Here is a 22,434-nt window from a genome sequence, read left to right on the forward strand (position 1 = left end):
CTCATAATGCAGTCAGTATAATGGATATACGTAGTCTTGTTTGCTCTGGACTTTATTACCTCTTGTCCATCCTGTAGGAAGTGCTGCAGCTCTCTGTTGTCCTTCAGTTTAGCCAGCAGCTCATTGGCAGCTTGTTTGTTCTTCTCGTGTCTGAAGGAAATTGAAAGAGAACATGACATGAAAAACATGATGTAATGCAAAATGGATTTAATGGGTTCATTAATGTACATCATTGCCAGGATCAAATAATAGTGATAAATACTGCACATTTCCAATATATTGCAGCTTCTTAAGTATGACCTAGCATTTTGAAATTGCTGATTGTAGTGTATACCATTCATTATTGTGGTTGGTATGATTTTTTTTTTAATGTCTAAAAAAGAAGTCTATTTTTCCTTAACCAAGGCAGCATTTACAGTTGAAGTCAAAAGTTTTCATACATCTTGCAGAATCTGCAAAATGTTAATAATTTTACCAAAATAAGAGGGATCATACAAAATGCACGTTAATTTTTATTTAGTACTGACCTGAATAAGATATTTCACATAAAAGGTGTTTACATATAGTCCACAAGAGAAAATAAGCTGAATTAATAAAAATGACCCTGTTCAAAAGTTTATATACACATGATTCTTAATACTGTGTTGTTACCTGAATGATGCTGTGTTTTTTTTTGTTTGTTTGTTTGTTTAGTTATAGCTGTTCATGAGTCCCTTGTTTGTCCTGAATAGTTAAACTGCTCGCTGTTCTTCAGAAAAATCCTTCAGGTCCCACAAATTCTTTGCTTTTTCAGCATTTTTGTGTATTTGAACCCTTTCCAACAATGAATGTGTGATTTTTGAGATCCATCTTTTCACTCTCAGGACAACTGAGGGATATGCATCTATTACAGAAGGTTCAAATGCTCAAATGCTCCAGGAGGAAACACAATGCATTAAAGGGGTCATCGGATGCTAAGTTCACTTTTTCATGTTGTTTGAACATTAATGTGTGTTGGCAGTGTATGTACAAATCTACCCTATAATGATAAAAATCCATGCAGTGGTTTTTAATTAATCTGTAAAAATAATATCCCCTTTTTCAAATCGAGCCGTTCTCAGATGCCTGTGGGTGTGAGGCCGCTCCCACGATAGTTGATTGACATTTCCTCAGACCAGCTGTCGCAGTCCAGTAACTTTCCTTGTTTCGATGCCGAAGCAGGGATGTAAGTTAGACAAGAATATCTCCGATTGAGGTGTTGTGTTGCTGGATGTAATAATGAACATAGTGGTCGTCATTTACTCCTGACATCTGAGCCGCTGAAGATGCAGTGGATTACATTTGTTTGTGAAGGGAATGCGCCTCCCGATCTACATCTATCCATCTATGTTCGCGCAAAGCGAGTATAAGTGTATAAGTGTGTATAACCCCTTAGAATGCTCATTTTGACAAGGTAAAAAGGGTGTTGTTTTACAAAACCATTGAGAATTTTTAATCAAAGTATATAAGATCCTAAAGAATCATATCATCTTGTGAAAAATGGGCATCCGATGACCCCTTTAAGAGCCGGAGGTGAAAACTAAAGGATCCTAAAGGATTTTTCTAAAGAACAGTGGGCAGTTTAACTGTTCTGGACAAACAAGGGACTCATGAACAACTATCACTAAACAAAAAAAAGAACAGCAGTGGATCATTCAGGTAACAACACAATATAAAAAAATCAAGTGTACGTAAACTTTTGAGTCATGTCTTTAAATTCAATTATTATTTTCTCTTGTGGACTGTATGTAAACCTATTTTCTGTGAAATATCTTATTCAGGACAGTACTAAATAAAAAATATCATGCATTTTGTATGATCCTTCTTATTTTGGTAAAATAATTAACATTTTGCAGATTCTGCAAGGTGTATGTAAACTTTTGACTTCAACTGTATTTAATCACAAATACAGCGAAAGCAGTAATGTTGTGTAATATTACCATTTTAAATTGTATATATTTTAAAATGTAATTTATGCCTATGTTAGCAAGATTTTTCAGCCATCACTCCTGTCTTTAGTGGCATATGATCCTTCAGAATCATAATATGCTGATTTAGTGTCCAAGAAACATTTCGTCTTATTTAAAATGTTAAAACGTAATCATTTAAATGTCTATATCCATTTTTGCCAAATTAATATAAAATAGCTCTATTGTGGTATTGTTGTACAATTACAGTGATAAAATGACTAAAAAAAACAATTAACAAACACTTATAACATGATGATTTTGGTCATACCGTCCACCTCTACTTCTTTCTTCCATTTGTTCTGTTCCTGCTCACCTCTCCTGAATGGAGTCTGTCTTCTCCTGAATCTTGTCTGCATAGGTGTTGCCATCAGATATGAGTCTCCGTCCAGACTCGACCACGCCGTTGATCTTTTCTTCATTGGCCTCCATGGTGGTGAGGAAGTCTTCGTGTTTCTTGATGGCCTCCACAGCCCCTTGTAGGCTGGAGGGCATCTCTGTGTGTGACAAAACATACTCCTGCAGGCAAAGAAAAAGGAAATTGATTTATGAGCTCTCATTAAGGTTTCATTCACCAATCAAGAGTCACTACTAGCAGCTGAAATGGTGCCCTTCCCCAAAAGGTAGCCAGATATGGAATGTTTTAATACCATATTAAACATTTAGTATTTAGTTGCACAGTAAAACATAAGCAGTATCACAATCACACACCTGGCTATTGAGGAAGCCCTCCGCCTGTTTTGCATCTCGTAGCAAGGTTTGGAAATCAAAGGCCTGAGCGAGGACACAGTGGCGGCTCTCCCACATTCTCCTCAGCTCGTGCCAGCCAGTGTCCAACGCTTGGAGCCGCTGGGCTAGGAACATGTACTGGGCATCAGTCTGTCCCTGAGTCACCTAAACACACACAGCCAATTCAGAGATTATGTACCTTATATTATCTTTACAACAACTATTTTCAGATATTTGTCAAATTTCATAAATGTATACAGTGTCATTCAAAAGTTTGGGGTCGGTAAAATATAAATAGTTTTACTAAGCAAGGATGCATTAAACTGACAGTAAAGACATTTATAACTTTAAAAGATTTCTATTTCGCATAAAGATTATTTTGAACTTGCTATTCATCATAGAATCATGAAAAAAATGTATCAGGGTTTCCACAGAACAATTTTTAAGTCAAGCAAATCAGCATATTAGAATGATTTTTAAAGGATTGTGTGACTTCGCTGCTTAAAATCAGTTTTGCCATTACAAAAATAAACTACAGGTAGAAAACAGTTATTTAAATTGTATTAACATTTCAAAATAGTACAGTTTTTACTGTATTTTTGATCAAATAATGCAGCCTAGCTGAGCATAAAAGACCTCTTTCAAAAACAAGACATATTTCCGACCACAAACTTTTGAAGAGTAGCAGTAATGACATTTTTTTTTAAACTTAAAGTTTACACTAACTGACCTCAGCTCCAGTAGCTCTCATCTTCTCATAATCTTCCCTGTAATTATCTACTTCATTCTTTATGGCCTCATGTTGAGCCAGCAGACGCTCGGCTTCCGCCAGCGATGTAGGCGTGTCCTCGGACGCCACGGTGGTCTGTGTACGTGACAGCCAGGCCTGGAAGTCATCGAGATCTCTAAGGAAGCCCTGAAGTTTAGAGGCTTCGCCCAACGACTCCTCGCGTCGTTTCATGGTGGCTCGAAGCTCTTCCCACACCTCCTGAATTTCAGCCAGTCGACCCTTGATCTCCTCCTCCTGCTCGGGGTGCTCAGATGCCAACTTCTCAGCCTCAGAGCGCAGGTCATCCAACTTACCCTGTGGAGAAGAAAGCAAAAGAGAATGAGTAAGAGAAAGGCCGAAAGCTACAATGTCTTTATACATAATGATGTGTTTATTTTTACCTGTATAGCCTCCAGGTCTCTTTCCATACCAGTGAGCTTACGCTGCAGGGCCATGACTCCAGCCAGGTCATTTCCAAGGCTCTGCGTGGACTCGATGACCTTAGTCTTCTCTTTCATCCAGCTCTTGATCTCATTACACTCTAGATGATAGTTCTGGATATTCAGTGCTGATTCCAAAGCTTGTTTGCGCTGGTTGGCCAGACTCTGGAAATCAGACCACCTGCAGAGAAGGATGAGGAAAGAGAAGCATGAGGACATTTCTGTGTGAATCTGATTATTTATCTCTATCTGCTCTTTTTGTTGGTGATTGTACCTGTTATTGAGTTGGTTCTGTGTCTGGTCGATCTGCTCTTTGTTGCGGTTGTCTGATCCCAGCAGCTGTTGAGCCACTTGATTGACATCGGTAATGCGAGCACCCAGCGTGTTCATCTCTGGCTCCAGAGTTTCAAACCTTCATTTGAAACAAAACAAACCATATTACTCCAATATATGCCATATCAAAAAGATTAAAAACTTACTCATCATTCTATCTGTTCTCACCTTTGCTGGACCACCTCTAGATCCTCTAGTTTGGTGGGAATCTCCATGTTGTGCAGCCACTGCTCTTTCTCTCCAACCCACAGCTGGCAGGCACTAGCTTCACTGAACATGCGATACAACGCAAGCGCTCCATCTAAGGCATGTCGCCATGACGACGACAACCCTTCTAACTCTTCGTAGCGCTGCTCTATTGCTGGGAGGCGGCCCTCCACCTGGTAAAGAATGACAGAGATACATATTATGGGTACTATAAAGTTTTTTTTTTAAACTCTTATGCTCACCAAGGCTGCTTTTATTAAATCAAAAATACAGTGAAACTGTGAAATATGATTACATTTGATTTTTTTCATTTAAATTAGTGCTGTCAAAATTAGCATGTTAACACAGGTGATTAATTTTTCCAGTTTAACAGTACTACAAATATTTTAAGGTTGGCCACCCCACTCACAACTGCTGCTTCTATCTTTTTTTTTTGACAAAAAGTGCATTTTTTAGTTGCACAACATCTTTACGGCCACATCAAAAGGGAGACTTTTCAGATGCGCACTCCAACTTCACTTCAGCACCAGGCGCTAGTCAAATGAGCGTGAGAAATGTACAGGTGAGACAACGGAGCTTCAAGTGAACTGCAGTCAGATGAGATGTTATCAGGCCACATGTCAGTAAAACCTAATTCACCTGTTCTGTCAGCCATTATACCCTGCTCGTAGCACGCACGCTTCAAGTGCACGCATAAATGTGGCAGTGCACATTGTAGCCTGTGTCACTTCATGTTTAAAGCACGAATGGAACTGAATATGCGTGTCAGATCTGCATTGCGTTCAGCAGCGGCAGCTCTTAAAGTAATAGCAGCCAAATAAGCTAATAACCTAGCTGCTGTGATGTCTATTAATCAGATTAAAAAAAAAAAAAAGAAGAGGAAAACAATAACTTGTGTAGCTTTAAGGATTCATGTATATTTAATTTAGTATTTCGTGTTTGATAACTTTATTCAATTTCTGTATATTTCCCAACTGCTGAAGGGCACAGTAAATAATGGGTTTATGTGAAGATTGTTTTAAGTTCACTTAAATTAAAAGTTATTTTTAAAAGTCTAATAAATGTTACATTTGATAAATGTCAATGGTTAATTATTAGGAAAATAACAACAATTTCCTAGAGACATCAGTAATATTGGTATCAGTGATACCTTCAAAAATATTTAATAAATATTTAAAAAATACTGTACGTTTTCTACATTAATTTGAGGACTGTGAAATTATTGCAATATAAAAGTATATTTAAAACTCTAATAATAATCAAATAATCACAATTAATTAGTTAATTAGCTATTTTTTTTTTATCTACTGACAGCACTTTAACATATTTTTAGACGTAATTTACTGAATTTTCAGTAGCCATTACTGCAGTCTTCAGTGTCACATGATCCTTCAGAAATCCTTCAGTGCTTAAGAAACATTTATTTTATTTTATTTTTTATTTTAGCAATGTTTAAAACGGGTGCTGCTTAATATATCGAGGAGTGAGAAAAGGGGGTAAGTGACATTTTGGGTGAAATGTGTACATATTTTTATTATAACATAGTACACATAGTCAGATCAAACTATGGTAAATTTTTGTTTTGGCCCTCCTGTAATGTTGGTGAAATCACTCCTCAATATGTGAAAACCGTGATACATTTCCAGATTATTTAATGAATAGAAAGTTCATAAGAACAGTATTTATTTCAAAGAGACATCTTTTTTAAACATTATAAATGTTTTTACTGTCACTCTTGATTAGTTTAGCAAATCCTTGATGAACAAAAGTAATCATTTCTTTCAAAAAAACACTTTTTTCTAATGTGTGTGTTTTGTGTACCTGTGGAGACTGTGCATATGCTTCAGGCAGTGTTGAGGCCTGTTCATGTAGTGAGTCGATGAGTGATCGGTGACTTTGAATCTCCTCCTCCACCTCTCTCTGCTTTCTGGCCAGAGTCTGTGTAGAAAACTCATCGTGGCCAACTTCCTGACTAGACACCTACAAACAGAACACACAGAAAAACAAAGATTTAATCTGGCGACTGAACTCGGCATCAGAGTCTTTTCTGAAATAAAGCTGGACAGTCAAATCAGTAATACCAAACAGCCAGTTTAACATATATTTGTGTTTGTTTTACTTGTCTTAGTGTTTCCATTATCCAGGCCTCCATGTCGTTAGCGTCTGTCTGGAACTGATGGAAAGCTACAGACTCTTTCAGCCCCTGCTCACGCAACTGTGAGGTCTGTAGAAAAGAACGTTTGAAATCTGGTGTTAGATTGTGATGCTGACACATTCCACTTTAAAGTCTGAGCCATTCTCTAGTGCTTTACCTCCTCCAGGTGTGACCACTGTGCTCTCACGTCCTTGATTCGCTCTGTCACCTCAGGTGCCCCAGAGTGGCCTTCATTCACCAGGGCCTCTCCACCAGCAATGCTGTTCCCCAGAGGGCCATACCGGGCTGCCATCTCGTCTCTGAAGGCCTCATGTTTAGACAGGAGGTGAAGAGCAGAGCTCAAGTCCTTTCCGTAGTCTCCTCCGGACAGGATCTGCTCCTGCTCTCTGATCCAGGCAGCCTCCTCTCCCAGCTCCCACAGGAACTGCCACAGCCTTCGCGAGTCATCCAGTCGAGCTCGTCGATCCGCCGCCAGCTGGCCCAGTTCTCCGTACGCTCGGCCCAGAAGATCCACCTTCTCTTCAACCAGAGTGGGATCACATGGCTTATAATCTAAAAAGAGAGGAGAACCAATTGTGTTTTAATTTTGAGCCTACAACAGTCATGTTTGTGCACTGTATGTACAGGGAATATTCTCACTCTGTTCATCTGATGTAAATCTCTTCGCGGCGGCCTGCACAGCTTTGACTCGCTCGGCCTGCGCGGAAATATCAGCTTCCACAAGTGTGTGTTTCTGCAGCAAGTCCTCCACATCATGAAGGTGTTTTCCACTGTCCTGAGATTGCAGACGACTCTAAACACACAAACAAAAACACACATAATTAGCTGTGGGAAAACAAAATACTATTCTGTAGCAGTAAAATAAAATGCTGGTCTAAATAAGTCAATACCTTCATGTCTTCCATCCAGTCCATGATGTAGCTCATTTCCTGTAAAAGGCGCTGCAGGTCTCTGTGTGCTATCAGCCTTTCTCGCCGTGCCGCAAGTAGTTCCTTCAGATATTCCCACAGTCTGAGGACGTTATCCCTCCGCGCCAGTATGCGCCGCACTTCATGATATCCCTCCGCCTCCAGTTCGCGAGCAACAGATTCTACGGCTGCTACGCGCTCACCGTACGCCTGGATGTCTGTCTCGATGGCCTCATGTTTGCGAGTGGCTGCTTCCACAGCACCCAGTTCAACACCAAAATTGTCCTAAAGGCGGCAACAAAGTTTTGTGTTACTCATAATCTCACATTAAACCATACATATTTTTTTCAGCATTAATCTTCATCACCTGTGAGACCAGACGCTGGTTTTCGCTGAGCCAGGTTTCTCTCATGGCTGCTTTGCGGTCAAAACGTGCGGCCAACATCTCCAGCTTCTCCTGACGAATCAGCTCATTTCGCAGTGCCAACTCCCTCTCGTGTTCTGCTTTCTCTAGCCTCTCCCATGCCTTTTCAGACAAGCAGCAAACAACTGGCCATGAGCATCACTCAAAACTCAATTTATGTTTGAGTAGTTTTACATGTAGAGGAGCATTTGATATGTATATACCTTGTTGATATCAGAGATGAGTTTTCCCTCTCGTGGCATGTAGACTTTCTGATTGTTTGCTCTCATTTTACTCTGAATGGTGAAGAGTAAAACCTCCAAATTTCCTTTTTCAGTGAATCTGTAAAACACACAGGTTTAAAGTGACGTGTATAGAGTAATTTCTGGACATCAACTCTCCCCCCGATGTCATCCAAGATGTTCATGTCTTTCTTTCTTCTGTTGAAAAGAAATTAAGTTTTTGGGGCTTACACGTCAGGATTTTTACTCCATATAGTGAACTTTTGCAGAAGTTGTGGTTTCATTGCAGCTTTAAAGGGCTCTATACAGTCCCAGCCAAGTAATAAGAGTCATATTTAGCAAAACGATCTGTCATTTTCTTTTCAACCACAAATGCTCATCCTCACAAATTATGTAATCATGTTGGAAAGGACATGTGTGACGTAGGTGGAAGTACCAACCCAGTATTTACAGAGAGAACATGCAAAGAAAGTCAAAAAGGTAAAACGATGTTGGACGATTTTGAAGTTGGAGGAGAAAATTAGATGTAGTTTTTCTTTCTACCCTACCTTTTTTAATCGAAGTACACAGACGATGAACTAACCACGCGTAATCTTTCCAACATGATTAAATAATGCATTAAGTCGTAGACGCACATCACAGATTTAGTACAAGACTAGCATTTGTGGTTAAAAAGTATATACTTTTTTTTTTTTTTTTTAGGAAATGACCGATCATTTCGCTAGATAAGACCCTTATTCCTCAGCTGGGATCATGTAGAGCCCTTTGAAGCTGCACTGAAACTGCAATTTGGATCTTCAACCCATTGATCCCCATTGAAGTCCACTATATGGAGAAAAATCCTGGAATGTTTTCCACAAAAACCTTAATTTCTGTTCGACTGAAGAAAGACATGAACAACTTGGATGACATGGGGGTCAGTATATTATCAGAACATTTTAATTCAGGAGTGAACTAATCCTTTCAAATCAACAATCCTGTTTAAAGCCCATTTTACTCCTGTAAAGTGACTCCTGCAAATCTGATTCGATCCATCGGGAAATGAATGGATGTTGAAAAGTGGGCATTACATATCATAGCCAAGCCAGACTGAATGTGAATGTGTTTGTCTGAGCTGAAACAATGTCTACACTAAGTATTGTTAAACATTATCCAACACTACAACATTTATTTGAGAAGCAAAATGATTTATATTTTTGAAAAAGTATCCAAATTAATATCCACATATATAATTAATAAATACATTTTGAGTAATTACTTAAATATTTTGTGGAATAGCTTAAGTCATTTCACTTCTCAAGTAAATGTTTCTTGATTTTAGGATGTTTAGATATTTGTACTAACAGACAACAAGACTAATATACCAAGTAAGAAAAACTATTTTTTGCAGTACATTCACAGCTGATGTCAGCAGAAAAGAAAAGTAATTTCAGAGTTAAGAGCAAGTTAATACATTTTAACTGAAGATCATAGAATTTTCTGCTATGGAATAACATGCACCAATTGATCAGTAAGACCAGGAATGTGCATTAAAACTTGACTTTCTTTGGCCTTTACATCACTCTTTTACAGTATTTTTCTGTCCTTTGTGGACATCACTCACTTAGGTGGTTTCTCCACGGTGCGGTACGTGTTGAAGGCCTGTAGCTGGTTCTGAACCGCACTGAGCGAGTTAGCGAGCTGACGGTCATTAAGGGTAACGATGGTTTGTTCAATCCACTGCAGCAGCTCTGAGGCCAGAGTCTCATATTTCTCTATCAGCTGATCTGCTTCGATAGCATAGTCCAGCACCTACAGAAACAAATACACCCCTATTCACTTCACAGAATAATGACCCACACTTACAGAAACACTTCAGGAAATGGATATATAAACATAAGGGTAGACTGTAATTCTCTCTCGCTCTCCACGTACCTTGCCGATTCTCTTGCCCTCTACGGCGAGCGCCTTCATCTTGCTGAAGTAGTGGTAGTATGTGGCCACATATGTGATGATGGACTTCTCATCAGGCTGATCAACATTCACATCTAAAGTGCAAGGGATAAGACAAACACATCAGCTATTTAATAATAAATATGTTCTAGACACCTTTCACCCAAAGGATCGGTGTTGTTTGAGAGCAGCTCTGTCTTTATTATCTAGTTAAAATGATGCATGTATTTGCTCTCACCCTCTGGATCCAGCAGCTTGGTAAGACCCAGCTCCTTCTCTGCCACGTTAAAGGCATTCTGCAGGTTATAGTGGGCATTAGAGCGCTTCAGATTATCAAAGTCAATCAAGTCTGACCTAAGAATGAGAAAGAGAGGAAGAAGAAAATCAACAAGAATGTTATTTTGAGGTTGTAAAACTCCAAAAGGACATTTAGTTTGTAAAAACCCTGCAATACACTTTTCCAACATTAGAGGGAAGCACTCCAACTCTGCAAAGAGAGAGTGAGGGATTTTTCTCTCTTTATTTAGGTCAACTTAATGTAACTTATTTTTTCAGCTCCTCTGCATGAAAAAAATTGCATAAGGAACAAAGCTGCTGGGCGACAGAGAAAAAGATGAAAAATGAGGAGCTAGTGGGACTGTTGAGGATGAGAAGAGTAGGAAATCCTACTGAGCCCAATTAGTTTATAATGCAATTATTTCTTAGGAAAAAAAGAGAGGAAATATATACATATGCAAAATTACACAATACTGTACAATATACAATCAACACAGCTGGGACCTCCTACATGCTTCTATTTTACATTTTTTACTTTATAAATACATTACATTAAATGAAAAATAAAACTAAACTGAAATTATGAGCATAAAGTGAAGAGTCGAATTAAAAAAGTAAAAAAGTAAAAATATCCCTCTTTATCTCTCTGTAATGACAGCATGTGGAAAAAAAAAACGACTTGGAGGCTTTTACACAATCTCTCAGAAATTGCAAATTTAGAGTGATTCTTTCAACTTCTGCATTTAAATGCACTTTTGCAGAACAAAGTTAAAATTCCAGAATGCCGCTGGTGGTTGAAGCCCCTGCAGGCCTTCTCTGTATGTGTGGGAACACGCTGAAGAATGAAGAGGCGTGGAGTGCTTGAGCACATGCTACTATGTGGAAATCGTAGTCATACCAAAGCTTGTCATGTGTTTGAGAACAAAGGCCTTGTATCGGTGTACTTTTATGTCAGCGTGTGTGTGTTTGTGAGCTCGGATCGATACCTGTGTTTGTGCACTATGGCATTGAACGCTAGACCATCTCTCCAGCTGGTGGTAAAGTTGTGGACATTGACATTTGGGTACCTGAAGGGAAAGTCACATTCCTTAGTACAGGACCAGAACTAGAGTATTTAATAAAGTATTATACATTTACTCATTTCTTTCTCTTTCACTCTTACCCTGCAGTCTTCATCTGACACCACAGCAGCAGAGCATCTTTGGCTGATTTCTTCTCCTTGTTGTCCTCCGTCTCAACGCTAATGTCTTGGATCTAATTAAACAAGTGAGATGTATAACATGTTTCTGTATAAACTGCATATCTGCTTTTCCTTGTAGTTTAGATTCTAAGTTTGGAGAATTGGAGAGTTTCAATTTTCAAACAACTTTCAAAATAGATGCTGTCTGTGTTTATGTTCTATAAGCAGTTGAGTTCAGTTTTGTATACACTACTGAGAATTTAACATTAATACTGTAAATACTACATATTTTGGGATGTAAATTAATTTGTAGAATGCAGTTGTCACTCCTATAAACAACCAAACACTGTGTGTACTATACATGATTCAGTACTCAGAAAAGCAGTGTCAGCTCTATTTAGTTGCTGTGTGTTCATGGCCTTTAAGTGATTTAACATAAACAAACGATATAACAAAACGAAAACTTTGCTCCCAATCATGTCTTTTACTGGTGTTTCATACACTACCAATCAAAAGTTTAAAAAGATTTTAAAAATGTTTTTTTTTTCTGCATCTAGTTGATCAAAAAATATTTTAAATATTTGTATTCTAATTGTATATACACTGTCCTCCAAACGTTTGGAAATACCCCTGGCAAAGTGTGATTTTGGACGATATCAGCATAAATCCTTATCATTTTTTGGTGCAAATACATTAAAGTAACTTGACATTATCATTGAAGACCAGCAATAATAATTTTCATTTTGATTACATAATAATAGCAATATATAGATGTCAAAGTCAGACATGCCCCTTTGCCAGTTGTGATGCCTGGTTACTGGTTTAAACTTGGCCCAGGTTTTTAAAAAAATTTTGGGACAGCACACCTTAATAGCTTCAACAATTGATTGCCAATTAAGTTTAGAATACAATGAATTCAGGCCCAGATTACGCAGAGCTGTAATAGCTGCTAATGGTAAATATTTTGCTGAATCGAAAATGTAAGTTTTTTTTTTTTATGTATAAACTGTTTATGTAATAAAATATGTTTTCGTAGTTTGTGTTGTCCTTTATCAGTGCAAAATTATCACAAATTAAAAAGGATTCATGCCAATATTGTCCAAAAGCCCACTTTTCTAGGGCGTTTCCTCTTTACTGTCACTTTTAATCAATTTAATGCGTCCTTAATGCTGAATAAAAGTATTAATTGCTTTTTTTCTGCCCCCAAAATGTGAAGGTTGCGTAAATACGTATTTGTATATTATATTATATATTATTATATTATTAGAAGATTCTTTACTCCATATGCTTAAAAAGCTTCATTCCTTCATGCTAACAGTTTAAAGCTCTAAATTCTATAAATCTATAATGGCAGCCCAACAGAAATCATGCTGAGAGATATCTTAAACCAAACTGAAATATCGACAAACATGTATACTATTGCAAAACATAACACTGCCAAGCTTCATTAAGTTAGTTAATAGTCATCTTGATCCATTTTAGACTATATCCCTACAATAATTTATAATTAAGCATGAAAAGAATGAAAAGAAAAAAAGCTTAACCTCTTATCTTCACTAATTATGTCATTGCAGCAATATAATGCAACACAAACCAGCAACATCCTTACAAACTAATCAGAGGCAGTGATGAAACACAGTGCTCAGTCTGGATCAGCGTGCTTTGATAATTAACATATTTGAATAGAAGGAATTCTGAGCTGATTACAAAAACGTACAGGACAATCAAAAGGGCAATGAAACGGAGACAAAAAAACGCTAATTATACTTCATTGTGAACAGATGACAGACTGATACAGCCAAGGACAAACAAAAAGAACAGAACTGGGTTAAAACAAGACAAAAGATCACAGTAATGACAGATAATCACACACTCAGCCTAAATCCTTTTTTGGGTTCAACTATGAGTCAAACTACAAAGTCAGGATTATATTTAATATTGTGTGTTGCGCTACACAACTACAACCAGTGCACTAAAACACTGGCATGAACACTGATAGTTTGTTTTTTATACATTTTTTAACGCCATGTTAGCATCTGGGCTTATTTACATTGTATTTACAAGGCCTGCCATGAACACTGATTTAGTGCCGTTTCTTCAGTTACAAGTGAAAGATGCCATTTCTCTTGCTTGTCTTTTCTCTTTTGTCTTGTGTATATCTCTATCTCTCACACCCCAATCAAAGCTATGCCCTCTTACCTGGAAGCGGAGGATTATGGTCCAAATGAGTCCAAGTGTGAGACGGTGGTTTCCGTCAACAATGTCATGGGAGCCCATATTCTCCAGATGAACCTTTTGTTCCTTTAGGAATTGAAGAGCCTTGTCAACGTTCTCCAGACAGTGGATGCGCATACGGCCCTTGGTGGGCTTTGGCTGAGAGAGAGAACGAAAAGTTCAACAAATGTAATAAATGAAAGTATACTGATTATCATAGCAACCCAGCGTCTGATTACAAGGCCAGAGGAATATGACAAAAAACAGGTTTATTACAGATGAATACATGGACAGATGCATGCAAGGACGGATGCATTGATGAATGAATGAATGCCTGGATGAATGAGTGGATGCAAGGATAGATGGATGCATATATACATCGAGGGCAGGGCTCTACACTTAAATTTTAGGAGCACAGTCTAATCAATAATCAAAAATCTGATCAAAAATTATTCTTCCCGTTGGCGCCAACAGCCTTGTGGGCAGCGCGCAGACATATGGCACAGCTGCGCTTCGGGTATCCCGAGTTTGAATCCCGCATTGTGGACCTTTCCCATCCCCCTCTCCCACTTGCTTCACAATTCAAAAACACCCACAAAAAAAAAAGATCCTTCCCATTACGAGATGATACTTGACTCCTTAAAATGAATTAAAAGGGAATTTTAATTTTACCTTTGTAATGGCATTTTCTAACTTTATTAAAAGCATGTTACCTTTTGTGTCAATTTTTTTAAATTATATTTTATGAGCTTTTTAAAATTTCTAATGAAAACAACAGACTAAGAACAAGTAGAATAAGAATAAGTTACCAATCAAATGAAATCAAACAAGTTAACAAAATTAATTTGTACAACAGAGGTGGCACAGAAGAACACAAAAGTGGCTTGTAGGTGTATTTTCATACGTTTAATGAGGCTCAGAGGTGGCATGAGTGCAATCAAATTCATAAATGTTGAGATTAATGTTTTAAATATAAAATTTTGAATTTGAATTTGAATATTGAATGATTTAAATAACTGAAACTTTAAATAACTGATTTAAATAACTGATACTTTAAAAATGAAACTAAAACTGACAGAAGGTGGTGGCAAGTCACTGATTTAATTACTGAATCATTCGTTCATTTGATTTGTTCGAACAGCTGATTCATCCAGGAACAAAGCAAGTGAATAAATTCACTTAAAAACGTACGTTCATTCATAAACGAAACACTGCTGTGTTTAAATGGAGATGCGAAGCAGCGCAGTTGTTACTTGTTTCAAACTACTTTTGACAACGAAATAGGGTATTAAATCAATATCTTATTTACAAACTCCCTTAAAAATCCCTAAAAGCTGTCACTCATCTTAGTTCACTGCGATCTCACAAAGTTCTATTATAATCAGCAAAGCACTTTACACAGCACTGCAATGAATCTCTTATTTACCCTCTCTCTACACTTTGTTTATGAATAGGTTAGTCAGATATTTCTGTGATACATTTCTCAATGTTGCAAAAACCTTTGAAGCATTGAAGCTCCTCTCAGTGAAAACACAAATATGCTGATTGGGTCAGTCGCACTCGTGCTCCTAAATATTTTTTCATAGTCGCACGCAGTAGTTTTCAAGTCGCAAATGAGACTGAAATGGTCGCACTGCAGAGCCCTGGAGGGATGGATGGATACACGGATAGATTAATAGATTGATTGATGGGTGGAGGGATTGCTGACCAGTTGTTCCCCAGAGAGGACTTCCAGCAGTCGGATAAGCATACGTCCATCGCGGAGGTCAGTGTAGAGGTCACCGATCCTGCAGGTCACGCGGCCCAGGTGAGAGTTCACCCATTTAGTGAAGGTCTTCTTCTGCACTGCTTCTCTCTCATCTGAAAGAGAAAAAAGTAAAAAATTAGTTTTAAAGGTCAAACAGCACCAATCTGTTCACCTGGGTATACTGAAGCCCATGCATTAGCATTCTTAAAATATAAGGCCTGTGAATGAATCTCAAAAATGACCACAAAAAATACACAACGTAAAAAAACATTAGGTCTCTAAAAACAAGATTCCATAAATTTTGCAGTTACATGCCATGTCAGGACCTGTATTTTACAACCGTGTATAAAATGAACATTCATGAATGACTAGCAGTGACCGAGGACTGACTGTAACTCTAAACTCTATTAAAGCAACTCAATTACTGCAGTGCACTGACAGCTTGACTGATGGCTGCCCACATTAATCAGAGTAGGCCTCACTCACAGCCAGCCAATTACATGACGGAAGGGGTGGGACTCCACAGCAAAAAGCATTGTGTGAGATTATAAAGTACGTTGTTTAAAAAAACGTGGATTTGTATTAATGAATGAATGATTGACAGAGAGAAAAAGACCAAGACGGACAGGAAGAGAACTGGAATGCTTGATATGACTGCAGACAGATAAGTGTCTACCGAAAGAAGAGTGCAGTATTAGTGTCACAGGAACTCATGTGAAAGCATATGGGGCTGGTCAGTAAGAAGCTCAACCCACTGCTGTCACCTGAACGACCTTTACTGAGGAACAGCAAGCTGTTTAACACAGACACTACCACCTATATTCAGAAAGACCCGAGTGAGAGCTGCGTTTTGTGTCGCATGTGCTAATACAAGAAGATAATTCCTGTAACAGGTTTAAATGAAGCATGGTAATGTAATTGCTGATAAGAAAAATGTCATGAGCACAAAACGCCTCGGTCATTAAACAAACACGCTCCCCGTAAATGGAGAAAACAAGCACACGAAATAACACAAGAGCACAAAGGCAGCGAGAGGCAACACAAGGTCAGCCTCAGAGCCATCTGGTCGTAGATCTTCTCTCACGCACAAGCACGCACACAGTCTTCCATTAGGGCTGAGCTTGTTATTTCACAGGGAATTGGATCAAACGGTAACAAACAGAAACACCTGTACCTGTTACGACTAAAAATCCACAGAGTGATTGACTTTCACACTGCTAAAAAGGTAGCGGATTAGCAATGGACGTAGAAGTGTGTTTGTGTGTGTCTGTGAAGGCCTGAACCTGGTCAGACTGGAGAGATTAGAAACCAATTATAGGAAAAAAATATATCACGGTAAAATCTCAAAGACAGTCTCTACTCCCTGATTAAATTCTCATGTGTGTCTTATCTTAACTCTCTCTCTTTCTCGATTGAATTTCTTCTATGAAACAATCTTTTTCACAGTTTTAGAAATTGCTTATAACATTAGTAAAACCCAGTAAAAACCTTACACAAACACACAGAGAGAGAGAAAGAGAGACAGTAATAAAAAAAGTGGTCAGCACATATGGGTGAATCTCACAAGATCATGCAGGTCACACAATTCTGACTTAAATTCTTAGTTTTTAAAGAAATTAGAAATGTACACAAATATTAACTAAATCAACATCTAGATTTTTTAACATTATACAACACATAAAATTATACTTTGAAATTTATGCACTGGACCAGAGAGTGAAGGAAAAGCAGCCAAAAAGTGTATGTGAAAACCTTTGAGACTGTTCACGCCCAGACGGATTGACAAATTGGTTAAGAGGAAGCCGAGAGTATAATCTAGCTTTAATCTGGCCCAGTGATTCTCAACTGGTGGGTTGGGGGGGATAAACAAGCTTTGAGTAAAAAAACCATATACTGTAGTTGCCAACATGGACATGCTGTGTGATATTTCCTCATCAAGCAAACTATTCAGAGTCAACCCAAACTACATTGCACACATTACATCTGGTATTTAGCTGTGTGTGTGTGTGTACTTACCATATTTTGGGGACAAATTTGTACCCAAAACTGAGCAAAACTTGACAAAATCACCAAAAACCTCCTTTTGGGGACATCCTCATTCGTAAAAGTGGCAGGATTAGGTTTAGGTTAGAAAATGTATAACTATCTGTTTATAAAAAAACTACAAAAGTCTATGTAATGTCCCCATTTAGATAGCTAAGTCATAATATATATAATATACACTACCAGTCAAAAGTTTTTGAACAGTAAGATTTTTAATGTTTTTTAAAAAATTATCTTCTGCTCACCAAGCCTGCATTTAGTTGATTTGAAGTACAGCAAAAACAGTACAATTTTGAAATATTTTTATATATTATATATTTATATTTAAAATAACTGTTTTCTACTACAATATATTTTAAAATGTAATTTATTAATGTGATTTCAAAGCTGAATTTTTAGCATGATTACTCCAGTCACATGATCCTTCAGAAATCATTCTAATATTCTCATCAATATGCTGCTCAAAAACATTTATTACTATTATGCTGAAAACAGCTGAGTCGATTTTTTTCAGGTTTCTTTGATGAATAAAAATTCCCAAATCAGGGATTTTTGCAAATGAAAATCAGCATATTTATAGCAAGATTTCTGAAGGATCATGTGACACTAAAGACTAGAGTAATGATATTGAAAATGTAGCTTTGATCACGGGAATAAGTTACATTTTAAGATATATTCAAATAGAAAGCAGTTATTTTAAATAATAAAAATATTACTGCTTTTGCTGTATTTTGGATCAAATAAATGTAGGCTTGGTGTGCAGAAGAGAATTATTTATAGGAGAAGTCCACTTTCAGAACAAAGATTCACATGTAATATACTCACCTCCTTCTCATCCAAGATGTTCATATCTTTCTTTCTTCAGTCGTAAAGAAATGATGTTTTTTGAGGAAAACATTTCAGGATTATTCTCCATATAATGGACTGGTATGGTGCCCCGAGTTTGAACTCCCAAAATACAGTTTAAATGCAGCTTCAAACGATCCCAAATGCGGCTGTAAACGATCCCATCCAAGGAAGACAGGTCTTATCTAGCGAAACAATTGGCAATTTTCATTAAAAAAAATATATAATTTAAATACTTTTTAATCTCAAACGCACGTCTTGTCTTGCTCTGCCTGAACTCTGTGTATTCTGGCTCAAGACAGTTAGCGTATGTCGAAAAACTCCAAATGTATTTTATCCCTCAACTTCAAAAATAATTTCAAAATCATCCTACATTGCTGCAGAAGTAACGACCCAGTCTTTGCAAAGTGAACATGCAAAGAAGATCAAACACCCTTAACAAAAAGGGTAAAACAGCGATATTGGAATGTTTTTTGAAGTTGAGGGAGAACACGAGATGGGAGTTTTCGACATACCCTAACCGTCATGAACCAGAAAAAAACAGTCCAGGCAGAGTAAGACAAGATATTTGTTTGATATTAAAAAGTATAGAAATTGTATTATTTTTATGAAAATAACCGATAGCTTCGCTAGATAAGACCCTTCTTTCTCGGCTGGGATCGTTTACGACCACATTAGGGATCGTTTGAAGCCGCATTTTGCATTTTGGAAGTTCAATCTCAGGCACCATTGCAATCCACTATATGGAGAAAAACGCTGAAATGTTTTCCCTTAAAAAAAACAATTTCTTTACGACTGAAGAAAGAAAGACATAAACATCTTGAATGACAAGGGGGTGAGTACATTATATGTAAACCTTTGTTTTGGAAGTGGACTTCTCCTTTAAAAAAAAAAAACATAAAAAATCTTACTGTTCAAAAACCTTTGACTGGTAGTGTACATACACAAAATGAGTGGTTCATTTTATATAGCCATTAAATACACACCCCAGTTTTAAGTAATAAAGAGTTTGAAACAAACAGCTTAAGTCATAATTACTGTAGAAATACCAAAGCGCATATTATTAACCTATATTTGGGGTATTATTTCTTGTATATTAAAAGTATGTTAAAGACCTGTTATTAGATGTATCACATGAGGCTGTAGTAATCTTACACCAGTCAAAAGAATTTAGAATAGAGAACAGGGCTTGGTCCTTTTACTTGAACTGATATGACCACACTCTCACTCGCCTACAAATTCGTTCAGGGAAATGCTACACACACCAGCTGAGGAAACCTGTTCTGCTGGTCACCGCCACTCAGACGAGGGACAGTGCTTTCAAGCACACAAACACACTTACATTCACATAATAGCAGAATACGCTTTGCTTTACTTTGCTCCGACGCACAGACCTGAACTCGCTCGAGCAGGGCTGAACTGAGCAGGGGTGACTTTGACTATACGCCTAGATAATTTCACCCTCTGGCTAGTTTGTTAAAACATCTTCTATTACTCTGCAAAAGCAGGCAGTTCATATTGCAGCATATTTTTCCATGTTAGGAATTGCTGGCTGCTCAGAAGTTGAAGAAAAGCACAACAGACACCTGTGAATATAGTGCACAGTACTGAATGACGATATTTTAATTACATATGAAAATCTATTCAAATGTGAACAATTTGTGTGATCAAATGTTGGAATGCCGTTTTGGAATTTAACTGCCATTAGTAACACACCCACACAATATATGAAGTGTCCAACGGCATTGTGCTTTAAGGGAAAAAATATTTAGCTTTTACCAAATAAAAGGAATGTGTGTGTTAACCAAACAGGCCCAAAACTGCTGTGAAGGGTCAGTGTGTGTGTGTGTCTGTGTGTGTGTTATCGGAGTTGTGGTGTTCTGGTACTTTAGCCTTGATCTGTTTAGAAGTGAGGAGACCTTGAGCATTCCACACCGAGGAGGAGGACACACACACAAACACACATACACATATATAAAGGAAGCAGAAGGGAGTCTAAGGACTTTGACCTGCTTTACAATGCAAATAAGAACGAGAGGGTACAGCAGTCATTGGACCATTAAGTTGAGATGGTCAATATGAAGAGATAATCAGCACATACCTGTCTGCTATTCAAATCAATTCACACACGCATCTGTCTGCTGCCCCCTTCCACACTGACAGATCTAACAGTTACAGAAAAGACCGGTCTTACACATATGACCTACATTACACAATGTATAATCTCTGATTTATATTAGAAGGAGGTAATAAGATGTGAGCTGACAGTCCAGGGCTGTTCTCAATACATCACAACCTTTTGGGTGGCTCCTCCAGCCTGTGCTGAGAGTCAGGACCATTTTACTACTACTTTTCCTAGAAGTTGCTCAGTCCACATGAATTTGAAGAGCCTTTCAGAATAGTACAGAGTGAAATGAGTAGCAATTCATGTTAAAAAGGCTGCTGACTCGTGATATACTAGGAAAATATTGTTCCATATATATTTGTGTGCAAAATATAGTTTTAAGATGTTTTCAGTGTAAATGTTTCTTGTAAATGTCAACAGCTGATCTTCACTGCTGACTAATCCATCAATTACAGATTAACCTGAAAACACACACACACACACACAGAGACAAAGATAAAGCTGCATCTTCATGAGCGTCAAGTCAGTAAATGAAAAAAAAAAAAAGCAGCACAAATGAGATTATTGGCAGACAGGAAACCCATCGACCAATCAGCAGACTCACTCCACACAAGCTTTGCATACATGTACCAAGCCTTCAGAATAAACAAACACACAGCCTAGAAAATGGCGCTTCCAACACCCACAGAGAGAGCAAAAAATAACCTTGATGTATATAAGAGACGTATAAACATGGGAGTCATCTGTGACATCTGTGTGAACTGTCAGCACATGCTCATCCACGACCACATCTCCACACACAGCATATTGAGGTGTTCGTTTCTGATCTGAACCACATTAAACAGCTTTTAACCAGATCACAGCACACACACACACACAACACGACTTGTGTAAAGACAAATAGCTCCGTCCTCATTACGGCATTTATTATAACTGGTGCTGATGTCAGTCTTAGACAAACATTTTTAACGTAAAAATGTCACATGGGTCTGTATTTAGATTTCATCACTAACAAACACAACGAACTCATGTTCATTAACTAGCATGGCAATATTCCCAGTATAGTGAAAGAGTTACCATAAAAATATAAAGGACACTTCAATATGGAAACAAAAGAATGTGGACATTAAAAGCGTCCTTTGAAGGTTAATGTCTAGCTAGTTATCAATTATGTACAGAGAGAGAGAGAGAGAGAGAGAGAGAGAGAGAGAGAGAGAGAGAGAGAGAGAGAGAGAGAGAGAGAGAGAGATTAATAACTGCTGGTACTCAAACATGATCTCAATTTTGAGACACTGCCTACTACTGTGTAACACTAGTAAGTGAATCATTTAACAGTAAACAGACAAGGCGATAGAAGGACAAAATGAATTTCTCAATACTGCATGCATGCACACAATATTTAGAGGAATGAAATTCAGACAGAACTTTCTGTTACATAAGTCTACATTCATATAATAAACACACATACACGTATGCATTCACGTGTACACACACACACACACACACGTTATGGTAGTGATTTTAGTTTTATGTACCTTAATATACAAAACTGAATTTCAAGACTGACTAAAAGTGAACAATGATTAATTCACTGAGTCATTCAGTTCATTCATCAGACTGATTTATACAGTAACTTTTAAAAGGTTAGCTCACCCAAAAATGAAAATTCTGTCATTAATTACTCATACTCATGTTGTTCCAAAGCTGTAAGGTCTTTGTTCATCTTTAGAACACAAATTTTGGATAAAATCTTTCTGACCCTGCGTAGACAGCAACACAACTACCACATTCAAGGCCCAGAAAGGTAGTAGTGGTATTGTTAAAATAGTCCCTATGACATCAGTGATTCAACCATAATTTTATGAATCTACCAGAATACTTTTTGTGCGCAAAAAGAACT

General features: G+C 37.6%; 1 protein-coding gene across 5 annotated transcripts in view; it reads right to left on the bottom strand.

The window, feature by feature from the left end:
- Nucleotides 1-22,434, bottom strand: part of LOC127164965 (spectrin beta chain, non-erythrocytic 1) — a 73,440-nt gene that overhangs the window by 13,361 nt on the left and 37,645 nt on the right. For all 5 annotated transcript variants that reach the window (XM_051109166.1, XM_051109169.1, XM_051109167.1 and 2 more), the window contains 21 exons: nt 15,482-15,633; nt 13,759-13,932; nt 11,542-11,633; nt 11,366-11,446; nt 10,342-10,457; nt 10,086-10,198; nt 9,775-9,962; nt 8,154-8,271; nt 7,894-8,052; nt 7,509-7,811; nt 7,258-7,411; nt 6,776-7,170; nt 6,583-6,687; nt 6,285-6,443; nt 4,425-4,636; nt 4,198-4,335; nt 3,885-4,104; nt 3,445-3,798; nt 2,697-2,879; nt 2,302-2,504; nt 60-150 (listed from right to left, as the gene is read on the bottom strand). In XM_051109166.1, coding sequence (XP_050965123.1) covers nt 60-150; nt 2,302-2,504; nt 2,697-2,879; nt 3,445-3,798; nt 3,885-4,104; nt 4,198-4,335; nt 4,425-4,636; nt 6,285-6,443; nt 6,583-6,687; nt 6,776-7,170; nt 7,258-7,411; nt 7,509-7,811; nt 7,894-8,052; nt 8,154-8,271; nt 9,775-9,962; nt 10,086-10,198; nt 10,342-10,457; nt 11,366-11,446; nt 11,542-11,633; nt 13,759-13,932; nt 15,482-15,633 — 3,710 coding nt within the window. The remainder of the gene's footprint in view (nt 1-59; nt 151-2,301; nt 2,505-2,696; nt 2,880-3,444; nt 3,799-3,884; nt 4,105-4,197; nt 4,336-4,424; nt 4,637-6,284; nt 6,444-6,582; nt 6,688-6,775; nt 7,171-7,257; nt 7,412-7,508; nt 7,812-7,893; nt 8,053-8,153; nt 8,272-9,774; nt 9,963-10,085; nt 10,199-10,341; nt 10,458-11,365; nt 11,447-11,541; nt 11,634-13,758; nt 13,933-15,481; nt 15,634-22,434) is intronic.

The sequence above is a fragment of the Labeo rohita genome, chromosome 5 (assembly GCF_022985175.1).
Source record: "Labeo rohita strain BAU-BD-2019 chromosome 5, IGBB_LRoh.1.0, whole genome shotgun sequence".
Classification (NCBI taxonomy): Eukaryota; Metazoa; Chordata; class Actinopteri; order Cypriniformes; family Cyprinidae; genus Labeo; species Labeo rohita.